We start from the raw sequence: 12,893 nt of genomic DNA on the forward strand, positions 1-12,893 counted from the left end.
ATTTCGGACTAATAGTCCATCCTTAGGGAAAACATTCTGCCTGGTCTTTATAGGTAGTTGTGCTACATAATGTGGAACCTGCGGTATATGACTGATATTAAAATGTGTTGAGGTCTCAGCCAAGGCCTCATGGTTCCTAAAGGAGAGAGCTCCTGGACGAAAAAACTGAAAATAAATTAAATGCACTAAAAATAGTTTTTTTAAAAACTTACTTTTTCAAACTTAAACCTGTCGCAGTGCAAAGTATTTAAAAATGTAATTCTTTGAACTTTCAATTTCGAGATTTAAATTTCAAACTAAAGATATGTAATTAAAATAACATGGTGTTTTAATCATTTTAAAATGTAAAAATCTGCAAATAAAGTAATAGAATTTGAACTGCATGAAATCGCTGTTTGTAATGGAACACACATTCAGTAACTTACCACCAACTCTTCTATGGACTGATATACGCCTCTCGCGAGGGATTGCCTCAGGACTGTATAGCTTTTCGGAAGATGTCATGCTTGCTCTAGAATACTTTTATGAGATGAACTTGCAGAAGGGCCTAGAGATATTAAACATGAATTTTAGAATCTGAAATTAAACAAGATGATATCTAACAGGGTGATATTGTTTTTAAGGCAAAAGCATACTTTTGAAGAGTTGCTTCCAAGACGACATTCGTACCCTCCCCAGAAACGTCCTTAGTATTACAGGATAAAGAAAACATGCTGCATAGTGGTTGGGGTATTTCACCCTTTACTAAAAATAATAGTTGAAATACGGGCATGCAAAGTCAGACCATGCTGTACATATTTGCCCTCATACATCTTCCCCTGACAAATCCGATGCACTCATGAGTGCTGGTGTAGGTCTCACCCATGTACCAGGTGGTCCTACCAGAGATACAGGGACAAAGAGACTGTTCAGCCTCCCCCTCTCAGTCTATGACAGTTACTCTAGAGGGCAGACAGGCAGACACACACATCTGGAATTTGCACTGGGGCAACTTGGTTGACAGTACACTCACACAAGACACTGATACATATGAGCATTTGAAACCATTGTCGAATTTATTAGCCCACTTTGAGTGAAGAGAAAAGTCTTTGAGGTGTGCCGCTTAGTTTGTTTGTTTGTTTGTTTGTTTTATTCACTTTTTATGCGCACCAGACCCATGGGTAGCAGGGCGCAGCAATAAGAAAATGCAAGGTTTACATGGTTACAACATAGAATGATATGCAATGTACAATAAAAGTCTCTAGAACACAGATAATTACAAAATATACAATATTCAGGTATGGTCAATCGGAATTACAGAAATATACAGTATGGTTTGCCAGGTATGAAGCGAATGATTACAGTAGGAGGTAGGTGACACAGGTCACCTAAAGGTCGGTGGAGGTAGGGAGTTCAATGACATTTTTTCTGAAGCGAAGCTAAGGCAGATCCCCTCTCAGGTCTTGTGGGAGTAAGTTCCAAGTTTTGGCAGCCTTTGCAGGGAAGCTATTTCCACCAATCGTGGTGAGTCTGAAGTTAGGTATTATCAAACAGAATTGACAGCTCTGCTCGGTCTGAGCGAGGTTTTCCTGTGAAATTTGTCTATCAAGTATCTGGGGGCGAAGTTATTGAGGGCTTAGTTCAACGTGCACCCACACATGACTAGGTTGAGCACAATAGCTGACAAAAACAAGCACCTGAATTTATTGTAAAATGTAGTAAGACATTTTGAAAGGAGGTACATTGTTGAGAAGAAATTATTTGCAGTGTCTTGAAGTTTAGGCCACGTGCAAGTTTGTATACTTATAAACTGAATTCTTTTCACCATTTGTGTACATGTATTCTCTTGTAGAGATACTCTATAAACATTACAAATAGTATAGTCGAACAATATAGAGTTCCACATATTAGCAGTAAAGTAGATGAGTAGATACCAAGCATTCTACTATTCTATTCACTTCAAAAATGTTAACATTACATACACCCAATCAACAATGTGTGTGTAGCCATCATAGCATAGTAAAATTATGGATGCCCCCTTAGATGGAAAAGGTAAAAATTCAAACATCCATGTATTCTATGGGCAGTTAACTAAGAGCAAACTAAAAGCAATTCACTACAGCCATGCCTGAAAAGATTACAAGTAAAGCATTTTAAAAACTCATGCAAGCATTCCTCTCACCCTTCCTCTGTCCTTTGATGGATCACATATCCTAGCCATAGAACTATGAGGGGCAGCACAAGCCATCTTTGGACACTATATATTACCATCCTAAGCTCAGTGTGTCACCAGCATAGGGAACATTGAAAGGATAACCTAACAAACATACATGATGCTGCCTGTTAATGTTGTTAACATGGAAAAGAAAAATAAATGATGCAAACAATTGGTAAAAGGACTTGTTTCCACCACCAAAATTTTAAAACAGTCAAAAAATTAGAATTTGGAATAATTGGCAACATGACAATTTATAGCCCCATGACCAATATAGGGTGTCAATGTGAAGGCATCTGAAAGCTGTTTGCTTCTTGTTTCCAAAGCAGTTCAGCACTGTAATTTTATTTTGCCTCCAAATTATTAAAGCGGGCATTAAAACATCCGAATTTGGACGAGTTGGCACAGTCCCAATTTTGAGGCCCATAGACTAGACTTACAGTCTAGGCTTAGTCATTAAATGTATTTGCTGCTTGCTTACTCAGTAGTTAAAGTTTGTGGGTTTAATGTTGTCCTCCAAGTCCTGCCCCACAGGAGGATGTAGAGGGAAGTGGCCAGCTGTATCATTTGGGAAGTGATTCTTTGCTGTCTGAAACATCAGTTTTATAAAGGATTAGACCATCCTGTTCAGCATAATTTGCCCCACCCTGTTAGCCAATTCAACACTAACATTTGACTGTCATTCATGTAATCAGTTGTACTGACTTCACTGTTAGTTTACATTAAAATGAAGCTAGCAGTTCCCTATCAGTTATGCACATATAAACTGTCATGTCTGCCTTTGAACAAAGATTTGCAAGATCAGTGTTTCTCATTTTAGCCTTTCAGGGACTCAGGCTGCCAAAGAGAAGAGAACAGCAGCATTGCCCATAGTAAAAATAATACCAAATATCACCAAAACCGAGGTGTTCTTCTTCCCTGCCAAAAGCTCACTATCATCTCTTCTGCCTATCCAGTTCCCACCTGACACTCTCCCCTACTCTTCTTCAGCTAGAAACCCTGACACCATCTATGACCCTTCTCACACCTTCTCTACTTTCATCAACAGAACTGGAACAGCAGCTCGCATCAACCTCATAAATATTAGGAAAATCAGACCCCTCCTTCCTTTCAACACCACCAAGCATCTCTTTACCACTCTTGATCATTAACTTCGCTACCAGGACTTTCTTTACTTCCTCGTACTGTCACCAGGTTGGATGGCTGACAATGCAAAACAGGGCCAGATTTCAATTTCTTCTCCTGGTTCACAAATCAGTCCACGGTAAGGCCTCAACCAAGATAACTGTTAAGTTGCTAGCCCCGCGGCCTGGAGCGCACGCGGGCAAGCGTAACATCAGTAGGCCGCACGGCCTGTGTCGTAGCTCCAGCCGGAGCTCAAATAAAACGCTGCAGGCGTGTGGAAGGTATGCCCCGGAACTGACTCCCTGTTCACGGGGGCGGGGCTTTTATTAAGACGCCCTGCGTCACCGCGTAGCGGGACGCAGGACGGATGCAACATTCCTCCTTTATTTTAACAAAACAACAGTGACACTAAACAATGGCATAAAATTACAACAACCTAACCAATGTTTGGGAGACCACCCAGTATCTACCGTCTATGCCCTATCGGCCACATTGCCACACATAGTCATTTAGTCTGGCGGGCGGTTTTGTAGCAGTTCTCAGACCATACCGCCCCACTTGGGGGCTAACCCCCACTGTCCCACTGGGTGGCTCACCTTCGCTGTCCGGGTCCCCCAGATTCAGCTCGCTCTCTGGTTCCCAGGATCGATCCTCCACCCCTGCCTCATCTTGGATGGACCCGGGCTCTTCTTTGCTGGGCTGACCTCCTTCGTCTTCCTGGTGGCACTCGCCATCTGTCCACAGATTCCGTGGCACCGCCTTAAACCATGACGCATTTCTCGTCACCTGGCGGCGTCCTCTTGTCACCGTCACCATAGTGCCTTGCCGGCTACTCACGGTCCATGGGATTTCTTCATATCTGGTGTCCAGTTTAGACTTCATTGGATTTCGCAGCATGACCACTTGGTCACCCACTTGGTGATTGGACGGCCTCGCCCTCCTCTTGGTACTCATATGGGCGTTGGCGCTCCTTCTCCTTCTTTCGGTGTGCTCTTCGTTGACCTCGTCCTGCTAGGATGATGCGGAATGGAGGACTTGATGATTGTTCCAAACATGAGGTCCGCCGGCGGTATGCCTGTCGTGCTGTGAGGGGTTACACGGTAGTTCCTTAAGAAACGATAAAGGTCAATCTTCCACGGGCTGGCATTCGCCTTGGCCACTCTTAACACTTTGTTAATGGTCCTCATGAAACGTTCAACATCCCCGTTTGCCTGGGGCCACCTCGGCATAATGTGATGGTATTTTATATTGAGTTCTTGCAGGTACTGTTAAAATTCCTCTCCCGTAAAAGGGGGTCCATTGTCACTTTTAATGGAGGTTGGCAAACCATGGGTTGCAAACATTTTCTCTATGGCAGGGATTACGACCTCCGCTGCTGTGGATTCAACTATTTTGACCTCTGGGTAGCGGGAGTGATCATCAATAGCCACCAAGAGGTATAGGCCTTCCCGTAGCTTACAGAAGTCAATGCTGATTGCCTCCCATTAGGCGCGGCCACGTTCTGCCGACAGGATTGGTTCTGGTTCCGGTGGGGACCCAGTTATCTGGCAGGGCAGGCACATGCTTACGAGTGTCTCGACCCAGTCATCGATTTGTGGGAACCATACTCTGTGCCTGATCCGGGCTTTTGTCCGTGCCATCCCTTGGTGTCCCTCGTGGGCCAATGCCACTATCCTGTCTTGTGTGCCCAGAGGAATGACGATGCGATTTCCCCTTAGTAGCAGTCCTCTTTCAGTGATCGATAGATCCTGTCGAACGGCGAACATGCCAGACAGAAACGCCTTCGCCTCCGTCGTTCTGTTGTGCGTGTGCTTCATGAACGTCTTCCAATCACCTGAAATGATAGCGTCCTTCACCAGGTCACAACAAGGATCCCGGTGTGTCTCCGACTCAATGTCCTCAATGCTGACGGCTTTTGGCCTCATGGCGCGTACCACCTGGCATATATGCTCCTCGGTCTCTTCGGCCACTTGGACTTCTTGTGGAGTCGCTGCTCTAGGATGCCTTGATAGGAAGTCTGCCGGGTTTCCACTGCCCGGCTGATAGACCAGTTCGAAATGGTACTGCTGTAGGTGGAGCAGCCATTTGGTGATCCTTGCTGGCGGATGTGACGACGTACGCATGAAGATGGGTAGTAAGGGTTTATGATCAGTAATCGCCGTAAATCGGTGTCCATACAAGTATAGATGAAAATGCCGACACCCCCAGAGCACGGCGATGGCCTCTTTTTCAATATGAGAGTATCTCTGCTCTGTCGCTGTGAGCGCTCTTGAGGCATATGCGATGGGTCTTTTCTCCCCTTCTTTAGTTACTTGCATTAAGATGGCTCCGAGCCCTACTTGGCTCGCATCAACAAACAGTTCTGTGGGGAGTTTGGTGTTGTAGTACGCATTCTTTGTGTCGACTGACAGGGACTCCTTGATGTACTCGAAGGTCTCCTGGCACTCCTGTCCCCACTCCCATTTTGTGTTAGCTTTGGTCAGGTCACGTAGGGGCTCCGAAAGAGTAGCCAAGTTTCGGATGAACCTGCCGCAGTAGGTGGCCATGCCAAGAAAACTGCATACCTCAGTGGGAGTCGTTGGTGGGCTCGCGGCTTGTATGTCCGCAACCTTCTGGGGATCGGGGGGATGCCAGTACCACCGAACTTGTAGCCAAAAAATGTAATTTCAGGTCTGAGAAATTCGCACTTTTCCCTGTGTATGGTTAAACCAGCATCTTCTAGCCTGCCCAGTAATGCCTGGAGTCTTTTGAGGTGTTCTTCCTTGTCAGGTGCGTGAATTAGAATGTCATCACTCACATTCAGGACGCCAGGTATGCCTCTGATGACCTCTTGAATGGTTTGTTGAAAGACTTCGGCCGCTGATGATATCCCGAAGCTCAGGCGCTTGTACCTTCGCAGGCCTAAATGCGCTGAAAACGTCATGATGTATCGAGAGTCCCTATGAAGTTTGAGCTGATGGTACCCCGCCTTCAGATCGACTTTGGAGAACAGACACGGCCCCGTGAGGTCGGCCACAATTTCATCGATCGTCGGTGTGATGTGACGTTCCCCTTTAATAGCCATGTTCGGAAGGCGCATGTCGATGCAAATCCGGACTTTTCCAGGCTGTTTTGGCTTTCTTGTTACCACCATTGGAGAGACCCATGGTGTGGGCCCTGTGACCTCCTCTATGATGCTGGTGTCTTCTAGCGCTTTAAGTTCATTCTCCACCAGTTCCCGCATGTGGAAAGGTGTTCTCCTATGCCTTACCGCTCTGGGTTGTACCGACTCATCGATATGAAGTTTGATGGTTTTGCTTTTCAAACAGCCTATTCCGTCTTGCAGCTTGGAGTACTGGCTCAGAATGTTTTCCACCTCAGTGGCCTCATCCACATGGCAAATGAATTTGACTACACCCAAATCTTCCGCAGCGTCGCCACTCAGGAGACTTTCAATTCCTGCTTTTACAACATAGACCTTCGACCATAGCGTGTTTTCACCATGGCCCAGAGTGGTGCGGCACCTGCCAACGACTGGTAGAGGCTTTCGGCTGCCGTATGCAAACAACAGCGTGTCTGTGCTTTTCAGATCTGGTTGTGGGTTTAGAGTCTGAAATACGCTTGTGGGCATAACGTTCACCGAGGCACCTGTGTCAATGGTCATGATGACTTTCTGGTTCTGGATGGTGACCACACACTTCCGCGTTCGGACAGACTTTTTCTGTGGTGCTTGACCCTGGTTCAGGGCAGACACCAGGTAGACCTTCCTCCCTTTTCTGTCGTTTTCCGTGCCGGGGTCATGTTGTATGCCTGAGACATCATCACCCTCTTCTTCCGTTGAGGAGTTGGCAGCTGCGACCCTCCTTGCGCTGGCCTGCTTTTTCTTCTTGGTTGCGTTCTTTTCCTGAAAATTCTGTGAGGGCTGTGTCGTCGTGCCTGCTGACCTGCATACCTTTGCATAATGGTCCTTCCTGCCACATGCTCCGCAAGTGGTACCTTGCGCGGGGCAGTTTCGTCGGCCATGTCGTGGTCCACCACACCAACCGCATTCCGTGGGCCCCGGACCGCGTGGTTGCCACCTGTTGTGAGCATAGCCCCCACTGACCTCGTCTCTTGTAAATTGTCAGTTGGTGATCTGGGACACCATGGCTGTGGTGAGAGCGGGTTGCAATTTATGTAGCGTGGCCTCCATGTTGGCAGCCCTGGTGTGTGTCAGTTCCCTTTGTCGTCCCAAGGATCCGTTGCAAAGGGATGCCTTTCTCACTAAGTACCAGCCGCCGCAGTTTTTCTGAGTGGAGGCCATTAATGATTTGCCTCCGGATCTCTTTATCCACATTTGTAAATTCACAGGACATGGCTAACTTTCTTAATCGTGTGTGGTAGGCATCTAGAGTTTCATCCACTGCCTGAACAGTGGTGCAAAAAATAAACGTCTAATAGTCCGGGTTTAGTTGTGGGAGGAAATGTGCCGTTAAAGCCTCTTTTGCACTCACATATGCATCTTGTCCATCGTCAACGTTTAGGGAATTAAAGATGCGTAGTACCTCATCGCCCACACTGAGCAGCAGGTGTGCCTTCATCTTTCTGCCCGTCGTTACGTCCTTACATTCCATCGCCATTTCGAACTTTTGGATCCATAATTGCCATCTGGGCCCACTCGATGATGGATCTGTGAAGGGGTCAAAAGGTTGGACCAGCGTCGATGAACCGCCTTGTGGGCGAGGTTGTGGTGACGCCATTGACAAATTTGCCGCGATTCTTGACGGCGTGCTGGGCCCAGGAGTGGATGTTCCGGTCGCCATGTTAACATGTGCACGTACCGACTAAGTGTGAGTCCTTCAGCGTTGTGCCACGGCACCGTGGTAATCACAGGTCCAACGCACCTCGGGAGTACCCCTTAGATGATGCAGGTGCAAAATGTACTGGGCCCTACTAGGGGTTTGCTGCAGCTTCTAGACTCTGGGGAGGTGTAGATTGGCCAGGTTGCTCCACGTCGTGGCTGTGGCGATCCTGAACGTTGCAATCTATTTTTGGTGGGTGGATGGCACCACCGGAGAATAATGGTAGAGAAAAAAAAATGTTTATTTTATTTTATTTTTTATTTATTTTTTTTTGGGCTGGGGGGTCACGTGTGCTGTTTCCCCCCCACCGGGTGTCCAAAAATGTGCGTGCGATGGTTGTAGGCCATCCGCGTGCTGTGGTACGCCGAGCGCGTGTTGTTGTCAGCTCCACCTCGTCGCCATTGTTAAGTTGCTAGCCCCGCGGCCTGGGGCGCACGCGGGCAAGCGTAACATCAGTAGGCCGCACGGCCTGTGTCGTAGCTCCAGCCGGAGCTCAAATAAAACGCTGCAGGCGTGTGGAAGGTATGCACCGGAACTGCCTCCCTGTTCACGGGGGCGGGGCTTTTATTAAGACACCCTGCGTCACCGCGTAGCGGGACGCAGGGCGGATGCAACAATAACTAGTGTCAGAATGTCCAAAGCAAAAGTTACAATGTCCAATGTCAGATTCCTAGCTCTGAATGACTCCCTTCCCTTGGACAAAAGACTGTTCTGGAACCTTCAGGTCTTGAGGCGTTGGGAAATATCTCCCTCCCTGGCCTTGTTCAAGCTTGAAATACAGTTCAACACTTGTTGAGGAAAGCTCTGTTCCCTAGTTGGCCATTCTCTGGCTTCTTTTCTGTCTCTGGGTCCCTGACCCTGATGGGCAGACCGGGTTCCTCTTCACCAGGCATAATTTCAAGAAAAAAGAGTTTGATTGTGTTTTCAAACTGGGGTGGGTCCCTTATCCTGGTTGATAGACCTGCTTCCTCCTACCAAGCACTGCAATGAAGAAGAATATCTTGGACACACTCCCAAGCTGTGGTGGGTCCCAGACCCTGATTGACAGACCTGGTTTCCTCTTACCAAGCACTGTGTTGAAGAAGAATTGCTTGGGTGCACTGTGAGGAGTCAGAAATGAGCGGCGGACAAAAGGTTTTGTTATTCAGACATTTTATTAAACTGAAATGGTTTGGAAAATGCCTCTGTAGCCATATTCTTAAAGAGGAATTTCTCTACCTAGAAAACTAGGAGTGGATGTTCCGGTCGCCATGTTAACATGTGCACGTACCGACTAAGTGTGAGTCCTTCAGCGTTGTGCCACGGCACCGTGGTAATCACAGGTCCAACGCACCTCGGGAGTACCCCTTAGATGATGCAGGTGCAAAATGTACTGGGCCCTACTAGGGGTTTGCTGCAGCTTCTAGACTCTGGGGAGGTGGAGATTGGCCAGGTTGCTCCACGTCGTGGCTGTGGCGATCCTGAACGTTGCAATCTATTTTTGGTGGGTGGATGGCACCACCGGAGAATAATGGTAGAGAAAAAAAAATGTTTATTTTATTTTATTTTTTATTTATTTTTTTTTGGGCTGGGGGGTCACGTGTGCTGTTTCCCCCCCACCGGGTGTCCAAAAATGTGCGTGCGATGGTTGTAGGCCATCCGCGTGCTGTGGTACGCCGAGCGCGTGTTGTTGTCAGCTCCACCTCGTCGCCATTGTTAAGTTGCTAGCCCCGCGGCCTGGGGCGCACGCGGGCAAGCGTAACATCAGTAGGCCGCACGGCCTGTGTCGTAGCTCCAGCCGGAGCTCAAATAAAACGCTGCAGGCGTGTGGAAGGTATGCACCGGAACTGCCTCCCTGTTCACGGGGGCGGGGCTTTTATTAAGACACCCTGCGTCACCGCGTAGCGGGACGCAGGGCGGATGCAACAATAACTAGTGTCAGAATGTCCAAAGCAAAAGTTACAATGTCCAATGTCAGATTCCTAGCTCTGAATGACTCCCTTCCCTTGGACAAAAGACTGTTCTGGAACCTTCAGGTCTTGAGGCGTTGGGAAATATCTCCCTCCCTGGCCTTGTTCAAGCTTGAAATACAGTTCAACACTTGTTGAGGAAAGCTCTGTTCCCTAGTTGGCCATTCTCTGGCTTCTTTTCTGTCTCTGGGTCCCTGACCCTGATGGGCAGACCGGGTTCCTCTTCACCAGGCATAATTTCAAGAAAAAAGAGTTTGATTGTGTTTTCAAACTGGGGTGGGTCCCTTATCCTGGTTGATAGACCTGCTTCCTCCTACCAAGCACTGCAATGAAGAAGAATATCTTGGACACACTCCCAAGCTGTGGTGGGTCCCAGACCCTGATTGACAGACCTGGTTTCCTCTTACCAAGCACTGTGTTGAAGAAGAATTGCTTGGGTGCACTGTGAGGAGTCAGAAATGAGCGGCGGACAAAAGGTTTTGTTATTCAGACATTTTATTAAACTGAAATGGTTTGGAAAATGCCTCTGTAGCCATATTCTTAAAGAGGAATTTCTCTACCTAGAAAACTAAAACTAGAGGTCTATCTGTGTCAAGTAGTCAGTAACTTAAAAGCTGTCCATGTGTCCAAACATTCTAAGTTGACGGTCACACAAGGTCACACGGTCGCACAGCTCTCTCCCGCACTTCCTCTGCCACTTTTAAACGTCCTGCTCACTTTATGTCCAGTAAAACAACTAGCCTTCATGTTAGGCTTCAGGCTTCTCTTGTTTTGCATAAACTCCACCCTCCTCTTCCTTGTCTCAGTACCTGAGGGTTTATGGAACATGTCAGTGACTTGATTTTAGCAAATAGAGGTTCACAACAGAAAATATAGAGATAACTCCAACAACAATAGATTTCAAGGAAAGACCTTTGTATACAGAGGATGGTTACCTTCCCCTGGATATTTAGGTAGGATGGTAAAAGTGCCTCTTTATCCGAAGGTTTCTTTGTATCAAAGTGTCTCTTTGTATTGGACTCACCAAGTTTGTTTCAAACAATCAATTCTATAGCAGTCTACCTTTAATTTCAAACAATACATTCCGTAACAGTCTTCTTTTAATTTCAAACAATATATTCCATAACAGTCTTTCCTTCAAACAATACATTCCATAACAGTCCTTCCCTAGTTTTAAACAATCAATTCCATAACAGTCCTTCTTTAGCTCTTCTTGAAACTTTTGTGGATTGCCTGCTATACTTCCCTGCCAGGAATCCTTCTATGTCTCGTTTGCTTTCAAATGTTCTTCTTTTTGGGGTTTGAACTTATACTTTGTCTGTCATTTGCAATTTCATACCGATCAAACATTTGCTGGTGTGTGTGTTGGAATACCGTGGTGTCCCCCGCAGCCCTAGGCAGACTCACCAGGTCTCCTTTGCATTTCTGAACTTGCTCGCGTTTCCACAGTGTTGTCCCTTCACCGCCACGAATTTGCAGGCACTCTGTCAGTGTCCTATGCAGCTCTGCGACCAAGCACCAGCTTTTCTGGACCGAAGAGTGCTGTTTGTTTGGGTGGTCGCATTCCCTGGAGTTTCTTGTGGCCTCCCACCGCTCTACGGCTTTCCTTCCTCCACACCTCCCTTTCTATATTGCCACACTGATCCAGACACCTCACAGTCAGGAGCCCCAGCACGGGGTCCCTTGTCTTCTCCTGCACAGGTCTCTCCCGCACTTCCTCTGCCACTTTTAAACGTCCTGCTCACTTTATGTCCAGTAAAACAACTAGCCTTCATGTTAGGCTTCAGGCTTCTCTTGTTTTGCACAAACTCCTCCCTCCTCTTCCGTGTCTCAGTACCTAAGGGTTTATGGGAGTTGAAGTCCATAGATATCACTAGATTTCATAGATGTGGTTGTTCAAAAGTCTCACATAAAGACACATCAAAAAAATAAGATGTTATGTATGAGTTGTGAGTGCTTGAGTGATAGATGGGGGCTTGACGAGAGTGATTTAAAGGAAAGGTTTTTCTGACTGTTACTATAGGGTGGAACTGTTAGGTGACAACAGGCCATTAAGGACTTGGTTTTAAGGGTCTACCTCAGGGGAAATGGCGGGGGATACCTCATCTCATCCTATGCAGTCACCACCTGCCCCCTGTAGTTGTTTTCTCATATATGATCTTCCCTCATATAGTCATCCCCAGTGTCAGGATTAGGTAGTGACTGCCATCTCCTGGCCACATGGGAGGAGGTCACTGTGGGCAAACCAGTGATGACTCCACTGGATTCTTCACAGCACTCCCAAGATGTGGTGGGTCTCTGCCTCTAGTTGGCAGACTTGGCTTCCTCCTACTGGGCACTGTGATGAAGAAGAATAGCTTGGATGCACTCCCAAGCTGTGGTGGGTCCCTGACCCTGGTTGGCAGACCTGGTATCCTCCTACCAGGTACTGTGATGAAAAGGTGTAGCATGTATGCACTCCCAAGCTGTGGCATCACATACAGACTTGCTTTACTTTCCTGCCACGTACTGTATTTATTGTAAGTCACTCTCACAGTTCTCTTTCTATGAGTTCGGGTCCCAGACTCACACTGTGGGTTTTCCACCAGTACCTTGCTAAACTTGGTTCACTGTTCCGTTAAGTATTGTTCTCTTTATTAGGCTTTCTTAATGTCTCTTTACTTTCACCAGGGTCCCGGACTTATTGATGTGGCTTTTTAAGCTTACCTGCCCCCTCGAATTGTCTCTGCCACTCTACAGGGAACCCAGCACATCCTCGTCTATCAGCATACCTTATTTCTTGGTGTGTGATGTTCTTGTTGGGGG

The 12,893-nt window shown here is 47.1% G+C and overlaps 1 protein-coding gene across 2 annotated transcripts in view; it reads right to left on the reverse strand.

Moving 5' to 3' along the window:
- PKD2L2 (polycystin 2 like 2, transient receptor potential cation channel) overlaps positions 1–12,893 on the reverse strand; it is an 817,035-nt gene that overhangs the window by 781,107 nt on the left and 23,035 nt on the right. For both annotated transcript variants that reach the window (XM_069652616.1, XM_069652617.1), the window contains exon 2: positions 426–547. In XM_069652616.1, coding sequence (XP_069508717.1) covers positions 426–504 — 79 coding nt within the window. In that variant the 5' untranslated portion in view covers positions 505–547. The remainder of the gene's footprint in view (positions 1–425; positions 548–12,893) is intronic.

The sequence above is a fragment of the Ambystoma mexicanum genome, chromosome 3p (genome assembly GCF_040938575.1).
Source record: "Ambystoma mexicanum isolate Mex_15411 chromosome 3p, UKY_AmexF1_1, whole genome shotgun sequence".
Taxonomy (NCBI): Eukaryota; Metazoa; Chordata; class Amphibia; order Caudata; family Ambystomatidae; genus Ambystoma; species Ambystoma mexicanum.